This window comes from Cervus canadensis, chromosome 4 (assembly GCF_019320065.1).
Source record: "Cervus canadensis isolate Bull #8, Minnesota chromosome 4, ASM1932006v1, whole genome shotgun sequence".
NCBI lineage: Eukaryota > Metazoa > Chordata > Mammalia > Artiodactyla > Cervidae > Cervus > Cervus canadensis.
The window spans coordinates 56,278,439-56,297,808 of record NC_057389.1 but is presented as its reverse complement, the minus strand read 5'-3'; the positions used below and the strand labels follow the sequence as shown (position 1 = coordinate 56,297,808).

General features: G+C 42.8%; 1 protein-coding gene across 27 annotated transcripts in view; it reads left to right on the top strand.

Annotated features, from left to right (window-relative positions):
- The window catches only part of LOC122439783 (protocadherin gamma-C4), a 180,136-nt gene that overhangs the window by 84,108 nt on the left and 76,658 nt on the right, over positions 1–19,370 (top strand). Inside the window, exon 2 of one of the 27 annotated variants that reach the window (XM_043465222.1) lies at positions 411–652. The exons of 23 other annotated variants lie outside the window; for them this stretch is intronic. In XM_043465222.1, coding sequence (XP_043321157.1) covers positions 411–443 — 33 coding nt within the window. In that variant the 3' untranslated portion in view covers positions 444–652. Of the gene's footprint in view, positions 1–410; positions 3,094–5,083; positions 9,013–9,034; positions 13,536–19,370 lie in introns of those variants that run through there. 3 more of the 27 variants (XM_043465193.1, XM_043465216.1, XM_043465197.1) reach the window with 3 other exon arrangements.

The window sequence follows — 19,370 nt, the reverse complement described above, 5'->3', positions numbered from 1 at the left end:
ATGACAACTCTAATGCGATCCCCATTCTCTTCAATGTTTTATCTTTGTTTTACTCAACAAAGAAACAATGGTAAGAATTATAGTCATAATCCTAACTGATGATTTTGTTGGAACAGTGCTAGTTACACAACCACAAATACTGCTCCCTTCAGTCAATAAAAGCCAAAGGGAATCAAATCTAACCTGCAAGTTTTCAGTTCCAGTAGTCTGAAAAAAATTTAAGATTAGCAAGCCTTTTTAATAATTATTCTTTTCATAAGTGCTCTTGCTAAACCTTTAACATCATATCACCTAACTTTATTGTCTGCAATTTTATGCTTTACAAATACTTGCGATTCTCAAAGAGGGAAATGTAATAACTTCCGAACAGGAACAATAGTTGCGTTTTTCTTTCTCGTTGCAATAATAAGATTGGGCTCCAGGCGCCGCTGTTCACCAATTAGGGAACGGGAAGCTTCAAGCTACAGAATCCCTCCCTCCCCCCTACCTCTACCTCACAAAGCTGAGTGAGGTGGATACTCACAGATCCGGATGCTGAAAACGTAAAAGTACTTCTCTTCGCTCTCTAATATATTTTTGGATGTAGTCGGCCAGGGACTTCGTAGACACATAAGCTGATTCAGAACCAAAAGGCTCAAGAAACCGCGGAATATCGGCTCAGCCATGGCGAATCGGCAACTGCTTCTGGATCGCAGGGGGCTGGTCCTACTGTATATTTTCCTGGGGACGCTGCGGGAGTCGGGGGCCGGGCAGATCCGATACTTGGTGCCGGAAGAGACAGAAAAAGGCTTCTTCGTGGGCAATATTTCCAAGGACCTGGGGCTGGAGCCCAGGGAACTGGCGGAGCGCGGAGTCCGCATTGTCTCCAGAGGAAAGACGCAGCTTTTCGCTCTAAATCCGCGAAGTGGCAGCTTGACCACCGCGGGTAGGATAGACCGGGAGGAGCTATGTGAGGCGGTTTCCTCCTGTTTTTTAAACATGGAGATACTTGTGGAAGACACCCTGAAGATTTACGGAGTGGAGGTGGAAATAATGGATATTAATGATAACGCCCCCAGCTTCCGGGAGGAGGAAGTAGAGATAAAAGTCAGTGAGCACGCAACTCCAGGATCGCGATTTCCTCTTCCTAACGCTAGGGATCCAGACGTGGGAATGAACTCCCTCCAGCGCTACCAGCTCAATCCTAACAGCTACTTTTCCTTGCAAGGGCGAGGCAAAACGGAAGGGGCCAAGAATCCTGAGCTAGTGCTGGAGGGGAGCCTGGACCGGGAAAAACAGGCTGCTCATCACCTCCTCCTCACAGCCTTAGATGGAGGAGATCCCATCCGCCAGGGCACTGTTCCCATCCGTGTGGTGGTTCTTGATATAAATGACCATATCCCAAAGTTTACGCATTCTGTATATGAAGTGAGTGTTGCTGAGAACCTCAGCTCTGGAATTCGGGTGCTCACGGTAAACGCAACTGATCCAGATGAAGGAATCAATGGGGAAGTGGTGTATTCATTTCTAAATATGGAAAGCAAAGCTTCTGAGATATTCCAGTTGGATTCCCGATCTGGAGAAGTCTTAATACAGGGTTCTTTGGATTTTGAGAAATATAGATTTTATGAGATGGAAATTCAAGCCCAAGATGGTGGAGGTCTCTCTACCACTGCTAAAATGTTGGTCACAGTCCTGGATGTGAATGATAATGCTCCAGAAATAACTATCACATCTTCTACTAATTCAGTGCTGGAAAACTCTCCTCCTGGTACAGTGATTGCTCTTCTAAATGTGCAAGATCAAGACTCCGGAGAAAATGGTCAAGTCTCCTGTTTCATTCCAAATAACCTGCCTTTTGAACTAGAAAAGACTTACGGAAATTATTACAAGTTGATAACAAACAGAGCATTGGACAGGGAGCAGGTTCAGAGCTATGATATAACACTGACAGCGACAGATCAGGGAAGTCCACCCTTATCTACAGAAACTCACATTTTACTGAATGTAGCAGATGACAATGATAACCCCCCCGCTTTTACTCACTCCTCTTATTCTGCCTACATTCTGGAAAACAACCCCAGAGGGGCCTCCTTCTTCTCGGTGACTGCACTCGACCAGGACAGTAAAGAGAATGCCCAGGTCACTTATTCTCTGGCAGAGGATACCCTCCAGGGAGCACCTCTATCCTCCTACGTCTCCATAAACTCAGACACTGGTGTTCTGTATGCCCTGTGTTCCTTCGACTATGAACAGTTCCATGAACTGCAGTTGTGGGTGACAGCGCATGACAGTGGGAACCCACCACTCAGCAGCAATGTATCACTGAGCATATTCGTGCTGGACCAGAATGACAACGTGCCAGAAATCTTATACCCTGCCCTCCCCACGGATGGTTCCACTGGTGTGGAGCTGGCACCCCGCTCAGCAGAGCCCGGCTACCTGGTCACCAAGGTGGTGGCAGTGGACAGAGACTCGGGACAGAACGCCTGGCTGTCCTACCGCCTGCTCAAGGCCAGCGAGCCAGGACTCTTCTCGGTGGGGCTGCACACGGGCGAGGTGCGCACAGCGCGGGCGCTGCTGGACAGAGACGCGCTCAAGCAGAGCCTGGTGGTGGCGGTCCAGGACCACGGCCAGCCCCCTCTCTCAGCCACCGTCACGCTCACCGTGGCTGTGGCTGACAGCATCCCCGATGTCCTGGCTGATTTAGGCAGTCTGGAGTCTCCAGCCAGCCCCGAAGACTCAGGCCTCACACTCTATCTGGTGGTGGCGGTGGCCGCGGTCTCCTGTGTCTTCCTAGCCTTTGTCATCGTGCTACTGACGCTCAGATTGCGGCGCTGGCACCTGTCGCGTCTGCTCCAGGCTTCGGGCAGCGGGTTGGCTGGCGTGCCGGCGTCTCAGTTTGTGGGCGTGGACGGGGTGCGGGCTTTCCTGCAGACCTATTCGCACGAGGTCTCGCTCACCGCGGACTCTCGGGGGAGTCACGTGATCTTCCCGCAGCCGAACTATGCGGACACGCTCATCAGCCAGGAGAGCTGTGGGAAAAGCGAGCCTCTTTTGATAACTGAAGATTCAGCTGCAGGTTTAGGCAAATATGATCCTACTGGTAATCAGGTGAGATTTATTTCCTGCCTTCCTATTGTTGAGTCTGTGCATAGGTCTTTTTAAATGACTTTTTTCTTTTCCTGAGCCTGTTGTATAAACTGTTTGGGAGGGGGCGTATGTTCTTTTATAAAGCAAAAGCATGTGAAATTTTGTGCTTTACCTCATCAAGTTATCATTAGTTTTCAGAAAGGTTTTGTGAAAGTTTTTTTTTTCTTTTGGTCCTGGCAGGTTCTTTTGTTTCTTTGTTTTAATTTCAGAGGTCCAGTTGTGTTATGGCTTGCTTGGTTTTAAGTTGAATTTTAGTAATATTTTTCTATCATCAGTATTTGGCTATCAATGTAAACTGGTTGTGTTCAAGTTAATGATTCATAAACATTTTTATTTATTTCATTTCAGCTTTGTATTGCCTCCATGGATGTATAATTATATTCTACAATTAATTGTTTTACTTCTAATATTCAAGTTGATTCAACAGCATACTTACTCTAGCTCTTTTTCCTCATCTATAATACATATACACACATACTCACACATATACACTTTTACACACATCAGCTTTTTTTCTGAGCACAAAACAATTCTCTTTTGACTTTTGGTGACTAGCAATATGTTTAGCTTCTGTTGATTATTTCAACCTGATCTCATTTCTTTTCGTCATTAAAATAAGACATACTGACTCCCTTTTAAATATGAGGCTCTCTTGGGAGAGAAAATGTAGAACATATTTTCCCCCTTAAGTTCTAGACATCTTTTCTATTTATACAGTGAAATCATTAGATTGTTCTGAAGAAGTAGTTGAATTGTAGAACTGGTGTTATTTCCTTTTATTCTTTTACTTGAACTTTAGTGTCTGTGTATTGTTGAGGAATTTTTTTAATGTAGTAAATTCTCCTATAGAAATAACTTTTAATTTTGATCCAGTGCTTCTCAAAAAGTTATTTTCAAATTGGCTAAACATGTTTACATTTTTTAGATTTATTCATATGGAATATTTTGTGAATATAAGAGATGGAGTGGGTATTCAGACTTCATGAGATTAATTTAGCTGGTATTCCTCTGGATATTTTTGTTTGTTTTCAGTATGCTTAGGAGCCTTGGACTCATCTTTATTTCCTTTGCAAACTCACTTTAAAGCATTTTATTGAAGTATGGTTGATTTACAATGTTAATTTGTGCTGCATAGAAAAATTGATTACATTCTATGGAATATACACACACACACACATATGGGCTTCCCTCATAGTTCAGTTGATAAAGAATCCACCTGCAATGCAGAAGACCCCAGTTAGATTCCTGGGTCAGGAAGATCCTCTGGAGAAGGGATAAGCTACCTACTCCAGTATTCTTGGACTTCCCTTGTGGCTCAGCTGGTAGAATCCGCCTGCAGTGTGGGAGACCTGGATTCAACCCCTGGGTTGGGAAGATCCCCTGGAGAAGGGAAAGACTACCTACTCCAGTATTCTGGCCTAGAGAATTCCATGGACTGTATACTACATGGGGTCTCAAAGAGTCGGACACAATTGAGCGACTTTCACTTTCACTATATACATATGCTTTTTTCTCATTATGGTTTATCACAGGATGTTGAATATAGTCCCTTGTGCTATAAAGTAGGGCTTGTTGTTTATCCATCCATCCTTATAATAGTTTCATCTGCTAATCCCAAACTCCCAATCCTTCCCTCCTCCACCCCTTCTTCCCCTTGGCAATGACAAGTCTATTCTCTATGTGTGTAAACTCATTTTTAAAACTGAAGTATAGTTGATTTACCACACTGTGTTAGTTTCATATAAACTCATTTTTATATTAAATACTGGTACACTCAGTCCTTGGGGCTTCCATGACGGCTCAGACGGTAAAGAATTTGCCGCAATGAACGAGACCTGGGTTTGATCCCTGAGTGGGCAAGATCCTCTGGAGAATGGAATGGCTACCTACTCCAGTATTCTTGCCTGGAGAATTCCACGGACAGAGGACCCTGGTGGGCTACAGTCCATGGGGACACAAAGAGCCAGACACAATTGAATGATTAATACTTTCACTTTTTTTCATAATCAGTTCTTACATTCAGAACCACCTTGTTATTGAACCTAATAGTTACCTAATAATGTGTTATCTGAAGCAATGTCTAGGAAAGTTAAGGGAGGAAAGGAAACTTTTCTAGGGTATTGATCTCAGGAATCATCTCCATAGTCAACAATTGAGCTCAACACTCTCACAGCACTTCTAGATATTTGGCCCAGATTACTTGCATATTCACCTTTCCTTTTAAGATATCCCTTCTCATTTCAGAACTGACCTTACTATAATTCACTATAAATTGAGTATCTAATGTTTGAGCAAAAAGAATTTCAGCTGTAAGGAAAGGGAAGTCCTGCAACAGATGCCTAAATTTGTCTTGAAGTCAAGAAAAATGTTGAGTGTTTTGAGCATCATCAGGATAGAATTTATGCTATGAGATTCCAAACTGAGGAAAAAGATTTAAGGCATTTTACTTGAATGGAAACTAGTTGAATAAAAAGAATATGAGGCTTTTGCTGGGAGAGGGAGGTTGTTCCATATTTTTAAAAAACATAATCTGAACTAGTTAGGAGTTGGCAACCAAGATCTTAGAGAACAAAATGGAAAGGCTGGTTTTGACACTTGAGATTAAGAAGGTTATTTTGATTAGAGGTAGATAAAGTTCTGTTGAGATGCAACATAAGGTACAGTTAAATAAAAGAATAAAAATAAAACCCTCACATTTCATGGCATTAAATTCCTATAGTAGCCTACTAGGGTACACTTTTATATTATCTTTATGATGAAAGTGTAAAACACTTCATAATTCTTTTCATAAATCTCTTTGATAAGTAACAAGGAAGACTTTACGGTATTGGCTATTCTTACCCTGAGTAATGCCCTATACAACTCTGATCTCTCCTTTTCTGATGAAAGGAGGAAACTCATATGCATATCAGATTGAAGATAATACTGGGTATCATTCCACAGGTGTCAAATTTTCCCCAAACCACTTGGTGGGGCTGTTTTTCCACGTGGTCTTTGTTCTAAGTCTGGAGGAAGACTGCCTTTGTTCTTCCAATATGTGCATTTCCTCTAATTAGAAAAAGACAAACTTTCCTCATTATTGGATTAATGACTCTTCTATAGGCTCTCATCTCTACGGAACCCTCTTTGGTAATAAACACTGGAAAATAGACCCATCCAAAACTCCTAAACTGCCTCATTCACCATACATTAGTTCAACATATCTGCTGGAATACTGAATCCCATTATTTACAAGGCTTCGGACTGCAGTTTGCTAAATAGACTCCGAGCGCCGCTGTTGGCCAATGCGCTGCAAGAACTAGCTTTCCGCGTCTACCCGAGTGATTTCTTGCGCAGTCACAGAAGCAAGTCCGAAGAAGAGTAGCCCGTTCTCAGGCTCGCTACTCCGCAAATCTGATTCCGGAATACCGATTGGGTTGTCTTCAAACTGGGAGCGTTGAGTTTTCTATGTGATCAGTGTAAATATTTTAAACGCAGTTTGCAAACCATCTCTTCACGTCGGAGGCTGCAGCATCGCAGAGAAGAATGGGAAATAGGGTGAAGCAGAGAAGCAGTACCCGGCGGCGGCAAGTACTCTTTCCTTTCTTGCTGCCTTTGTTTTGCGGGGCGCTTTCCGAACAGATCCGCTATTCTATTCCAGAAGAAATGACCAGAGGCTCCGTGGTGGGGAATCTGGCCGAGGACCTGGGGCTGCATGTACAGGATTTATTGACCCGCAACCTCAGAGTTAGTTCTGAGAAACTATACTTTACTGTAAACACGGAGAATGGGAACTTACTTGTGAGTGACAGAATAGATCGGGAGTCACTCTGTCCCCAAAACCCTTTGTGTGTTGTACCCTTGGAAATTGTAGCAGAGAATCCTCTAAATGTTTTTCACATAAACGTGATAATAGAAGATATAAATGACAATCCACCTCATTTCCCCCCAAATAACATCGTTTTACAAATCAACGAGTTTGCAATTCCAGGAACTCGGTTTGGTCTGGAATCAGCTATTGATGCAGATGTAGGGCCTAACTCTCTCCAGAGTTACCAACTGAGCTATAGTGAGCATTTCTCTCTGATGGTTGAGGATAAGACTGAAGGCAAGAATGCCCCAGAATTAGTGCTGGAGAAGCCCCTGGACAGGGAGCAACAGAGTTCCCACCTCCTGGTCTTGACAGCAGTGGACGGGGGTGATCCCATCCAAACTGGCACCACTCAAATCAGGGTCAAGGTCACTGATGCCAATGATAACCCCCCAGTGTTCAGTCAGGATGTATACAAAGTTAGCCTGCGTGAGAACTCACCCCCAGGCACTTTTGTTCTAAAGGTGAAGGCCACTGACCAGGATGAGGGCATCAATGCAGAGATCACCTACTCCTTCAAAACACTGAGAGGTATTGGAAACATGTTTGTGCTGGATCATCAAAGTGGAGAAATTAAATCCAATGGTCCTATAGACTTTGAAATCAGTAGCAGTTATACCATAAGCATAGAAGCCAAGGACGGTGGAGGCATGACCAGTGAGTGTAAAGTTATATTGGACATTTTAGATGAGAACGACAATGCCCCAGAGGTGGTTTTCACTTCGGTGTCTAGTTCCATAACCGAGGATGCCAAACCCGGAACCGTGATTGCTCTGTTCAAAACACATGACAAAGATTTGGGAGAAAATGGGGAGGTCACATGTCTCATAAAAGAAAAAGTTCCTTTTCGAATTGAATCTTCCGCCAATAATTACTACAAGCTTGTGACAGATGGGGCCCTGGACCGGGAGCAGACCCCGGAGTACAATGTCACCATCGCAGCCACAGACAGGGGCAAGCCGCCCCTCTCCTTCAGCAGAAGCGTTACTCTCCGAATCACCGATGTCAACGACAACGCTCCAGTTTTCCACCAGGCCTCTTACGTGGTCCACGTGGCAGAGAACAACCCACCCGGCGCCTCCATCGCGCAAGTCAGCGCCTCCGATCCCGACCTGGGACCCAATGGCCACGTCTCCTACTCCATCGTGGCCAGCGACCTGGAGCCGCGCGCGCTGTCGTCCTACGTGTCCGTGAACCCGCAGAGCGGCGTGGTGTTCGCGCAGCGCGCCTTCGACCACGAGCAGCTGCGCGCCTTCCAGCTGACGCTGCAGGCCCGCGACCACGGCTCGCCCGCGCTCAGCTCCAACGTGAGCCTGAGCGTGCTGGTGGGCGACCGCAACGACAACGCACCCAGGGTGCTGTACCCGGCGCTGGGGCCCGACGGCTCGGCGCTCTTCGACACGGTGCCCCGCGCCGCGCAGCCCGGCTACCTAGTCACCAAGGTGGTGGCGGTGGACGCAGACTCTGGACACAACGCCTGGCTGTCCTACCACGTGCTGCAGGCCAGCGAGCCCGGACTGTTCAGCGTGGGGCTGCGCACGGGCGAGGTGCGCACGGCGCGGGCCTTGGGCGACAGGGACGCGGCCCGCCAGCGCCTGCTGGTCGCTGTGCGCGATGGGGGACAGCCGCCCCTCTCGGCCACCGCCACGCTGCTCCTGGTTTTCGCCGACAGCCTGCAGGAGGCGCTGCCGGACCTCAGTGACCGGCCCGCTCCCTCTGACCCCCAGTCTGAGCTGCAGTTTTACCTGCTGGTGGCCTTGGCCTTGATCTCGGTGCTCTTCCTCCTCGCGGTGATTCTGGCCGTCGTCCTGCGCTTTCGACGCTCCTCTAGACTTGCCACCTGGGACTGTTTTCAATCTGATCTCTGTTCTAAGACTGGACCTGTGGTTCTCCCCAACTACAGTGAGGGGACTTTGCCTTATTCCTACAATCTGTGCGTTGCGGATTCTCAGAAACCAAGGTTCGACTTTCTCACCTTGACGCCAGAAGTGGTGTCCCCACAAGATCTTTCTAATGAAGCTTCTTTGGTAGTAAGTGTCACTGAGGAGAATAACAAGTTAAGCTGTAACTCTGTTGCTTCTATTCAAGTGAGTTTAATGAATGCCTTTCATCTGCAGATGGGTTTGGATTATTTTTAAACCAGTATTTAACAAAGAAAAAATCTTAAACAGATTATATCCACTATCACTTCACTTTTGTTTGCCCACTCTGTCTTTTCTGTTTCTTTCTGGGTAGGTCAGCAACTCTTATTGTTAACCCTCAAGTATTTAAAATATTTTGACAATTTCATCTGAGTTTCTATTCTATTATCCCCACACAAAATCTCTCTTACTGTGAGATGTGGATAGTATAATGCTGCTGCCATTCACGTATTTTTAATGGAAGCATAATTTTTTTCCTGTGGGTATTTCTCTTTTTTAGAACATCAATATCTTAGCATATAAGGCTTTTCTTTACTCTTTTAACTACAAAGTGAGAGGGGAATGCATACAAACTTTAAAATTAAGGACATAATAATGACTACATAATATTTAGGTACATTTGCTAGGGATTCTTTGAGTACAACTGAACAGATAAATTTTATATCCTACTTCTTCTCAGAGCTATCTGTTGATTTCATTGCAGTGTTAAAGATGTTATTTATGGTATACCTGCCAAATATGCTTATCCTCATAATATAAATAATTACATATGTGAAAGCACAATAGTGAGATTCTTTTCCCCTATATTTTGGTGGGCTTCCAAATATATTACCAGTAAGTGTCAGTAACTGGAATTTGGTGTTTCCCAGAAAAAGGTGAGTTTATAATATTTTGGTTTCTAATTTTCCTACACATTCTCTTTTTTAACTGAAGTATAGTTGATTTACAGTGTTGTGTTAGTTTCTTATGTACTGCAGTCATTCATATATACATATTCTTTTTCAAATTCTTTTCCATTGTGGTTTTTCACAGGATACTGATCCTAAACATTCTTTTGAAATATATTAGTAGAGTCCTACCCATATCCCCAGCAAATGCTAGTTGGAATGCTTTCTTTTTTTTTTTTTATTTTATTGTGATTGTGCCCCTCCTACCATCTCATTGCAGCTTCTCCTTTGACTTTGGATGTGGGGTATCTTTTTTGGTGGGTTCTGCATCTTTCTGTCCATGTTTGCTTAGCAATTCATTGTGCTTTTGGTGCTCTTGCAGGAGTAGGTGAGCACATGTCTTTCTACTCTGCCATCTTGAACCAGTGTCTCTGGAATGCTTCTAGTTTGTTCTATAAATGTGTGTCTTCTTCACTTGATTTCCTGTCAAGTGTGATTCTGATAATGTGTGCAATCACGTTTCTTTAGGTTGCCATATTATTGTAGAATTCTGATTTTTAAACGCTAAATGTCAACAACCTGTTAAAGTAGTTCTTCATTTAGGCAAATTTAAGAATCTACCGAAAATTTTTGCCCCAGATTTTAGTTGAGTGAGAATTTTAAAATTATTGTTATATAATTTCTCAAAACATGAACCGCCTTAGGAGATTCCCATAATAGGTATGTATGTGTGTTGGGGGGTGATACCAAAGCTGGTGTACTAAAATTACATGGTTAAATTTATTGTGTATAGAAACTTCATGTAAAAGCTCATCAGCAAAAAAAAAAAAAAAGCTCATCAGCAAAAAAAAAAAAAAAAGCTCATCAGCAAAATCAGAATATACATACAGGTACAGAAAATAATCTCAGGAAGGTGGCTGTATATGAGAAGTTTAGGGGAATAAAAAGTTCACTGAAATTCCAAGTAAGATGAATACAGTAGTTTTAGTTGGGTCCACTTTCATCCCTGTTTGAAGAACAGTAGGTGGAGCTATTTAAGGTCTAGAAACCAAAATGGTTTCCCGGACTTTAAGACTGTGCAGTAATTGGTTAGGACTCTGAGCGCCGCTGTTCACCAACCGGGAGAGACGAGCAGAGCGCTCCTGCCAGCCGTGCACGCGCGTGAAGCACAAGCACAGAGAAAAATTAACCATCTCTCGGACTCTGAGGAAACAGCAGAGGAGCTCGGGTCCCCAAACTGTGGGCTTTTATGGACGAGTGAGCTGATCCGGACTTCGCTGATCAAAGGAAGAACTGAAGTAGTACTCAAGAAAAGTGACAATGATTCCTGCGCGAATGCACGGGGACTGCAAAAAGCTAGTCTTGCTGGGAGTTCTCCTGGGGGTTCTGTGGGAAACTGGAGGCACACAAATCTATTATTCAGTTCCCGAGGAGCTGGAGAAAGGCTCTAGGGTGGGGAACATCGCCAAGGATCTGGGGTTGGAGCCTCAGGAACTGGAGGAGCGCGGAGTCCGCATCGTCTCCAGAGGTAGGACACAACTTTTCGCTCTGAACCCGCGGAGCGGCAGCTTGGTCACTGCGGGCAGGATCGACCGGGAGGAGCTCTGTATGGGGGCCGTCAAGTGTCAACTAAATCTGGAGATTCTGATGGAGGATCAAGTGAAAATATACGGGGTAGTGGTAGAAGTGAGGGACATTAATGATAACGCCCCATATTTCCAGGAAGGTGAATTAGAAATAAAAATGAGTGAAAACGCAGCTAAAGGGATGAGGTTCCCCCTTCCCCACGCTTGGGATCCGGATATAGGGAAGAATTCACTCCAGAGCTACGATCTCAGCAGTGATACTCACTTCTCCCTTGACGTGCAAAGCGGAGCTGACGGTAATAAGTACCCGGAATTGGTGCTGGAGCGCGCCCTGGACCGCGAGGAAAAGGCCGTTCACCACCTGGTTCTCACGGCCTCCGACGGGGGCGATCCAGTCCGCACTAGCACTGCGCGCATCCGTGTGATGGTCCTTGATGCGAACGACAACGCACCAGCGTTTGCTCAATCCGAGTACCGTGTGAGCGTTCCGGAGAATGTGGCCGTGGGCACTAAACTGCTTCTGGTAAATGCCACCGACCCTGATGAAGGATCCAATGCGGAAGTGATGTATTCCTTCCGGTATGTGGACAACAAAGCGGCCCAACTTTTCGAGCTAGATTGTAATTTAGGGACAATTTCAACAATAGGGGAGTTGAACTACGAGGAATCAGGATTCTACGAGATGGAAGTGCAAGCAACGGATAACGCAGGATATTCTGCGCGAGCCAAAGTCCTGATCACAGTTTTGGACGTGAATGACAACGCCCCTGAAGTAGTAGTCACCTCTCTCTCCAGCTCCATTCCCGAAAACTCTCCCAGAGGGACGTTAATTGCCCTTTTAAATGTAAATGATCAAGACTCTGGGGAAAATGGACGAGTAACCTGTTTCGTCCAAAGGAATCTGCCCTTTAAATTAGAAAAGTCTTATGGAAATTATTATAGTTTAATGACAGACACACTCCTAGACCGAGAACTGGTTCCTAGCTACAACATCACCGTGATGGCCACTGACCGAGGAAGTCCGCCCCTGTCCACAGAAACTCACATCACCCTGAACGTGGCAGACATCAACGACAATGCGCCTGCCTTCTCTCAAGCCTCCTACTCGGCATATATCCTAGAAAACAACCCCAGAGGAGCTTCCATCATCTCTGTGACCGCCTATGACCCCGACTATGGAGAGAATGCCCAGGTCACTTACTCCTTGGTGGAGGACACCCTCCAGGGAGCTCCCCTGTCCTCCTACGTCTCCATAAACTCAGACACTGGTGTCCTGTATGCGCTCCGCTCCTTCGACTATGAACAATTACGAGACTTAGAGCTACAAGTAATGGCACATGATAGCGGGGATCTTCCACTCAGCAGCAACGTTTCTCTGAGCCTGTTCGTGCTGGACCAGAATGACAACTCGCCAGAGATCCTCTTCCCCGTCGTACCTACCGATGGCTCCACAGGCGTGGAGCTAGCACCCCGCTCCGCAGAGCCTGGCTACCTGGTCACCAAGGTGGTGGCAGTGGACAGAGACTCGGGACAGAACGCCTGGCTGTCCTACCACCTGCTCAAGGCCAGCGAGCCAGGGCTCTTCTCGGTGGGGCTGCACACGGGCGAGGTGCGCACAACGCGGGCCCTGCTGGACAGAGACGCGATAAAGCAGAGCCTGGTGGTGGCGGTCCAGGATCAGGGGCAGCCCCCTCTCTCTGCCACCGTCACGCTCACCGTGGCTGTGGCTGACAGTATCCCCGATGTCCTGGCTGATCTAGGCAGCCTAGAATCTCCAGCCAGCTCCGACGACTCAGGCCTCACACTCTACCTGGTGGTGGCGGTGGCCGCGGTCTCCTGTGTCTTCCTCGCCTTTGTCATCGTGCTACTGGCGCTCAGACTGCGGCATTGGCACACGTCGCGTCTGCTCCAGGCTTCGGGCAGCGGGTTGGCTGGCGTGCCGGCGTCTCAGTTTGTGGGCGTGGACGGGGTGCGGGCTTTCCTGCAGACCTATTCGCACGAGGTCTCGCTCACCGCGGACTCGCGGGGGAGTCACGTGATCTTCCCGCAGCCGAACTATGCGGACACGCTCATCAGTCAGGAGAGCTGTGGGAAAAGCGAGCCTCTCTTGCTCTCAGGCGATTCCGTGTTTTCTAAAGATAATCGTGCATTAATTCAGGTGAGTGCATATCAAGTATTCTCTTAGCTTTGAGCAAGATACCTCTTATTATGGGTGATTAATATTTATTCGGAATCTATTAAACAGACCCCAAGAAATTTATATGAACATTGCGGACACCGATGACAACCCGGCGGTCTGCCTTCAGGCCTTCCCTCACACCTTATTTATAATAATTTTTAAAATATATTTGTATATTTATATATTAAGTTTTATATCTACTTTATAAAGTACTTTTTAATACTCTATGTAATTTTTCTAATTTAATTTACCAACTGTACCAATTCTTATGAGTTACCAACTGTTCCTGGTTTTCATTGCTGTTTTAATTTTTCATCTGCCATGCAACAGTTTTATGTTGAACATCCAGTGGCAATTTATCTGTTAAGAACACAGATTCTTCTAGAGGGGATAAATCTCATTCAATGAAAAGTCTATAAATGATATTTTATGTAAAGTTTTATAAGCAGAGTGACTTCTAACTATACACGAAGTTGTTTAACAATTTCATAAATTTCATTTAGTTTCTTTTAAAGTGCAGTGATTCTTTCTGGTCATTAGAGATGTATACATTATACTTTCTCAGTATCCTAAGTCATTTCATGGTTTCAAATTATTCACAAAATCCCAAATATCATGAGTTTATTCATATGCATTTAAAACTTTCTCACTGAAATATACACAGTGTAAGTATTGTATGAGGAAAAACTGAACAGATTATTTTTTTAATCCCTATTATAAATTTCAGGACTACAAGTCTGTATGTGTTCCCAGGTTAGATATTTCTTTAGCCCATTTTATCTACATGGATGATCTTAATGATGTTTCTGTGAAATATTCAGAGTTGACAAATTGTGTTTTGAGCACATTTTTTATATCATCATAAATTTATAGTAATTCTCTCTTCATGTGTAAAATTTCCCATAATTCTCAGATACATGGAAAATTTTCTTGAAAATGTACAAATTCTGTTTCCTTATATCCTTATGCTTATTGTAGAATGTCAAACAGATATCAAATGCTATAATATATTATTCTTGGGAAAGCATTGCTGGAACCTATGAGAAGCCTGGTTTCTTTTGGTGAATTCTTATAAAGGAGTAGGAAATTATAGCATCCTAATTATTTTCTCCTGACTTGTTGCCTTTCTCTTTTCAAAAATACAATAGTTAATTAAAACCTAGACTTATAAAAGAGATTGAAAACCATTTGGGGAATGAAAGATAATCAAATTGCCCTAAAATGAGACAGTTGCTGCTACTGAAGTTTACATGTCACTTTATGGTTCTTAACCAAGACAATAAAAGGAAATATAAAATGGGTCTACCTGTCAAATTTTTTTAATGAAGTTTTTGTGCTTATTGAAAATAGCAGTTTGTATTGACATTAAGTTCCAGATGGAATGTTTAAAAATAATTTTTAAAAGTATTTATTTACTTATTTATTTGGCTGTGCCAGGTCTTTTTGTGGCACACAGAACCTTCAGTTTTCTTTGCAGCATGTGGGATCTTTAGTTGCAGCATGCAGGATCTTTTGGTGGTGTCGTGGCATAGGAACTCTTAATTGCTTCATGTGGGATCTAGTTCCCTGACCAGGATTGGAACCTGGGCCCCCTGCATTGAGTGCACATAGTCCCAGCAACTGGACCACCAGGGAAGCCCCCCAAATGGAATTTAGTACATAGACCTTTCTAAATATCAGGGAAAACAGAGAGAAGCATAACTTCTATTGTTTTGTAAAAGTTATTAAAATGTTTATCACGTGGCCAGTTTCATGTGTCCGTTGATTCAATGAAAGATGTAATATGCAATAGAAATTATTTGGAAAGCTAAACTAGTATGGTCCAATTATGTTTATTTCTACTCACATAACCTCATTTAGGGACAAACCATTAAGAGCTAGGGCAATGATTAGTGATGACCCTTAAACTGTATCTCAAGTATCAGTGATCTCAATTATGGTTCCAGTATAAGCTAAATCAGCTTCATTAAATACTTGTTGAGTGAATGAATGGACAAATTTATGTGCTCTGAATATTACCTGATATCGGTATTCTAAGACGTAGTGTGATAGAAAAACAGCAGTTGTGTAATGAAGTAACTCCTGTGTGATCTTTAACATTATTTAATTGCTTTCAGGTTCAGCAAAATAAGAATTGTAATATGTAATCTGAAAGACTGTGGTGAAGACTAGTGATAACATATAATATAAACCATCTAGTTCATAATATGTACTTAATTAACAGGAAATGCCCCCCTTTCTTTAAAACATTGTCAATAGAAAAAGAAGATGTGCTTTCATTATCACAACACTTAATGTTCTGTTGGGAAAAGTAATAACTTGTGTGCATCTCCAGATAATACAATGGGATGACCCGTGGGTGGAGGTAAAACTTTTCTAAGAAGTTTATGAAAGCTGCTGTAAAAATCTTAAGTGCTTAGGCACATTCTTGATTGAGAAGACCCTGTTTAAAGTTGTAAAAGATAGAGGGAGGATTGTTTTTGATGAGACAATTTTATGAGTGTTAAGTTTTCTCTGTCTGAACCATGGTTTTACTTAAACGAGGATCTTATCTAAGGACCAATTTACTCCAGTAGAATTGCCAGGATGATTTAAATGGAAAATGGATCACTGAAACCTGAGAGCTGGAGTTATTTGGTTTTGGCCACCTGAGAATTTAAGTTAATAGCTGCACAAAATATCAATCTTAGCTTTAGGTTATTTGTTGATAATTTAGGATTGATAGATAATTGGGATATTTGTTGATTGGCTTTTTAGAGTAATTGGGCAGTAGGTTTGGATGTTTATGTTTCTTCTGGTTTCAGTAATGAAATTATGTAAAGAACTTTTATCTTCCTCTGTGTTATATGGAAAGTGGATATGCATTCACTTAATCTTTTAAGTTAATCAAAGTGTTCAACTACCACTTAAAAGTTGTAGTTCCACTATTTTATAGCACCTAAAATTGGACTGTAATCTGTCAGCAGACATTCTTCCTTGACTTCCATTCTATAAGAGATATTATCTTCCTTGAAGCAGCCGTGGCCTAGGATCCTTGCTGAGTCTGTACAGCTTACTGAGACTACTCAACTCATAGATTATTTTAAATGGCATTAAAAGACTAATGATAAATGAGTAGATTATAATACAGTTTTCTCAGTTACATTTAACAGAATATAACTGTGATCATAAATTGATTAGTTTTGGTGAAAAATCTTTTTCCTCATGCAAGATATCAAGTTCAAAAAAGTAAATGCCTTTATGTTAAGTATGTGCCACTCTTCATATATCAATTATATATCCCAACAAAGCTATTTTTTAAAAATTTTAAGCAGTCACATAATTGTGAAAGGATGTTGATCAAACTAATGACTGTATATTTTAGGAAAGAGATTTTACACTCTAATATTACACTTAGAGTTTTTACACTCATTTTTAGGAAACCATACCTAATGAAAATTTATCAATAATAGAGCACAGTCTTCAGGATACATTTAAAATCACTGATAGGAAAAAATGGCCAATGGCAAAGATAACTGAAAAAAATCTTTGAGAGAGGACAAGATTTCTGGATACCAAATTGGAAGATCTCTGGCTCAGGAAAATGTGATGAAATTGCCATCAGATGGACCATAGGGCAGGTAAAATAATTTATCTATATGTAAAAAGAAATCAATATTTCCACAATTTCTCCAAGAGAAGCCATGAAAAGATGTTTAATAATCATTGAGAACAAGTGTAATTTCTTATTTCATCTTTAGTTCTCTGAAAAATTCACACAGTAGTTTGTACACCTTCTAAATAATAAAAGGCTTGAATTCAGTGATTAGAGAGTGGTATCCTGGGAGAAAATCACAATGCAAAACCCATTTTACTTGTGCTTTCCTTCTACATCAAACTCCTAAAAAGAGCCAACTCTCTGATCTATCTATATAAAGCTAAGGAATTGGAGATTAATTAAATTTTCAAAATAGATGTCACAATCCATAAGATTTCTATATTGTGAAACTTCCTAAAAGCTTTCTATATGTTTACAACTGAAGATCCAGCCAGTAGTTCATCCTGAGACTGTGTATGTGAAAAAAGTAAAGTCTTTTCCCCCACCAAAAAATAAAGAGGAAAAACACTAAAAATAAATAAGAAGAAAGACTCAACCTAATAATATTTTTAAATGACAAGAAGAAATAAAAAGAAGTCATCACTATGACTGCATATACTGGAGTCATTGAGAATATAAATCTCCAAGAATATTTAATTGCCCAAGTAAGACTGTGCTACTGCCTTTCAGCTCACAGATTCCAGTGAGAAACAGTTTTTTCTCTTTGCTCTCAACTCTTCAGAACCTTGGCCTCTGATTTCTTCAGTTTGCAGTTCTAGAGCAGAGACCCAGAATACTGCTATCAGCCCAGGTGGAAACAGATAAACAGGAGATCCCATTATGTTTCCTTTGGGTGGCTTTCCTAATCAGACCTTGCAAAACCTCTGGGGCTGGTTGTCCAGAATTAATGGGCTCAGAAGTTGCAGGTTAATGTGGAAAAAGAATACCTCACTTGAAGTGAAGAAAGTGGGGATGGACCTGAAGAAAGTGGGGATATGCCCACACACTACATTTTGTATCATACATTATAAATGGTAGTTGAAAATTCTTTTAATGTTTTTCACATTAATATATTGAAAATATAAATGATAATACTCCCCAGTTCAGCAGGAATGCTGTTGAGTTAAATATGTTAGTTGACTCAGCCTGGAGCAAGATTTGCAATAGTACCTGCAAAAGATCCTAATGTTGAAAGCAATTCTCTTGCAAAATTATCACCCTAGCAGCAACTGTGTATTTGTCTTCAAAGTGAGAGACCAACAGTGGAAACAAATAGACTGAACTTGTTAGAGAAGTCACTAGCCTGAGAAAAGCAGAGGTTGAATCACTTAGCCTTGACAGCATTAGATAGCAAGGAGCACCAGAAGCAGAGCTGCCCAGATCCCAACACTGGTGGTCAACACCAACTACAACCTCCCAACCTCCGATTTCAGCCAGAATGTATACAGAGTCAGCCTTTAAGAAGACATGCCCCTGGGCATCTCTGTGCTGAGACTGAGGGCTGCTGACCTGGACAAGGGCATCAAAGTAGAGATCAGGAATGCCTGTGGAGCCCAGGATACCCATATCCAGTTTGGCCTTCATCATGGTAGAGGAAAAATGAAAACTTCAAGTAAATTGGAATATGATGAGATTAAAGAGTATTCCATGGTTTGAAAGGAAGGAATGAGGGTGTGTCTTTGAGGGCAGGGAGGGTGGATTGATTTCCCAGCATCGTTGAAATAAAAATTCTAGATGATGACAACAAAGTACTGGAGATTTTTTTTTGCCATACCTGGTGGCTTGTGGGATCTTAGTTCTCCAATCAGGCATTGAACCCTCGACCTCATCAGTGAAAGCTCAGCATCCTAACCACTGGACCACCAGGGAATTCCCCCAGAGGTAGTTTTTATTTCTATTTTTGTAATTCCTGAAGATTCTGCCCCTCAGATAGTAACTGCTGTGTTTTAAAACACAGAATCCAGATTCAGGAGAAAACAGGGAGGTCACGTGTCTGGTATAAGAAAATGCACTTTTAGAATTGAATCTTCCACCAGTAATTGCTACAAGCTTGTCATGGATGGGGCCCTAGAGTGGGAGCAAACCCTGGAGTACAATGTCACCATCACAGCTGCTGACCAAAGTAAGCCACCACTCTCCTCCAGAAGAAGCATCTGGCAGCACAGCAGCTGGCGGTGTCAACAATGTGCCAGTTTTCCCTCAGGCCTTGTACATGGTCCACGTGGATGCAAACAGCC